The sequence below is a fragment of the Schistocerca piceifrons genome, chromosome 2 (genome assembly GCF_021461385.2).
Source record: "Schistocerca piceifrons isolate TAMUIC-IGC-003096 chromosome 2, iqSchPice1.1, whole genome shotgun sequence".
Classification (NCBI taxonomy): Eukaryota; Metazoa; Arthropoda; class Insecta; order Orthoptera; family Acrididae; genus Schistocerca; species Schistocerca piceifrons.
Genome location: NC_060139.1, coordinates 1,010,279,477 through 1,010,280,873, shown reverse-complemented (window position 1 = coordinate 1,010,280,873; position 1,397 = coordinate 1,010,279,477). Strand labels below are relative to the sequence as shown.

Here is a 1,397-nt window from a genome sequence, read left to right as displayed (position 1 = left end):
CTACCCTGGCACCGTGGCTTTCCACAATTGCATATGCTTCTTTTTAATCCAAATCCCGTTCACACCTTAGACCTCTTGGTATTCCAGCTAATATCATTTGAGGTAAAACAGAGAACTTTCATTTGGTTTGGACAGAAAAGAAAAAATACCGAGCGAATTTTAATTGAACAATTTTATTGTAATATTTTTATCAACAAACAGTGTGATATCAACAAGGCAATTTTGTACAAGTTGAATCAAAGAAAGACGATTAGGGAGAGAGTTCGTGGAGTATTTATCGTCTGATAAAGTGGAGTGAGGATGGTAATGTAGGCCTCACCAATGGACTGGTTGATCAACCGTGATAAGGCAAAGGGTAGGGGTGCGGAGCGGGGGCGGGGTGGGCAGGAAGACGCGGAGGCTGCGGGGGCGGCGGCGCGGGGTGACCGACGCGCTTCACGACCGCCTGGAAGCCGTTGTGGTCGTCGGCCGTGTACTCGACGATGCGCGTCGTGCCGTCGGCGTCGACGAGCGAGTAGGCGCCGGTGACGCGGTCGCCGTCTCGCGACTCCCACTGCGTCTTGGCGTCGCCCGTGTGGCCGTCGCGCACCGCGTAATCGTAGCGGTACTGGGGCGGCGCCACGTAGTCGTAGATGATCTCGTGCTGCGGGGGCGGGGGCGGTGCGTGGTGCAGCAGCCCGGCGTGGGCGGCGGCCGCTGCGCACACTACGAGGACGACGGCCACGGCGGATTTCATGACGGCGGGGGTGGAGGTGGCCGATGAGTGGTGTCGGATACCAGTAGCGCACAGCCTTATATACGGGACACACCTGGTGCTGCGACAGCGGCGAAAGTTGCGGGCCGCTCAGCGGGAGGTGGGCAATGGACCAGAGCGGCCATGAAAATGCTGGGCTCGTAATAACTGTACGGCACGTGTCTAAGGAGTGGCCTGTTCCTCTGAACTTCGCACACAGATGGTAAACGTTTATAACTTGTATGGACGTTGCTGATGAACCTAAACAATTACTTGAATTTAAGTGAGACTATATTTTGACCTGCATGAAGTCAAATGTCTGCACAATTCCCAGGTTGGGAGTGCGATTCCAGTTCCAAAGAAAGCAGGTGCTGACGGATGTGAAAATTACCGAACTATCAGTTTAATAAGTTACCGTTGCAAAATACTAACACGAATTCTTTACAGACGAATGGAAAAACTGGTAGAAGCCGACCTCTGCGAAGATCAGTCTGGATTCCGCAGAAATGTAGGAATACGCGAGGCAGATCTGACCCTACGATTTATCTTAGGAGCTAGGCTAACGAAAGGCAAACCTACGTTTATAACATTTGTAGATTTTCAGAAAGCTTTTGACAGTGTTCTCTGGAATACTCTCATTCAAATGCTGAAGGTGGCAAAGGTA

The 1,397-nt window shown here is 51.7% G+C and overlaps 1 protein-coding gene across 1 annotated transcript; it reads right to left on the bottom strand.

The window, feature by feature from the left end:
- Window positions 1-210: 210 nt before the first annotated feature.
- Window positions 211-746, bottom strand: LOC124777583 (larval cuticle protein A2B-like). Its single transcript, XM_047253038.1, has one exon. The coding sequence runs from the start codon at window positions 734-736 to the stop codon at window positions 335-337; it is 402 nt and encodes a 133-aa protein (XP_047108994.1). The 5' UTR covers window positions 737-746; the 3' UTR covers window positions 211-334.
- Window positions 747-1,397: the final 651 nt, after the last annotated feature.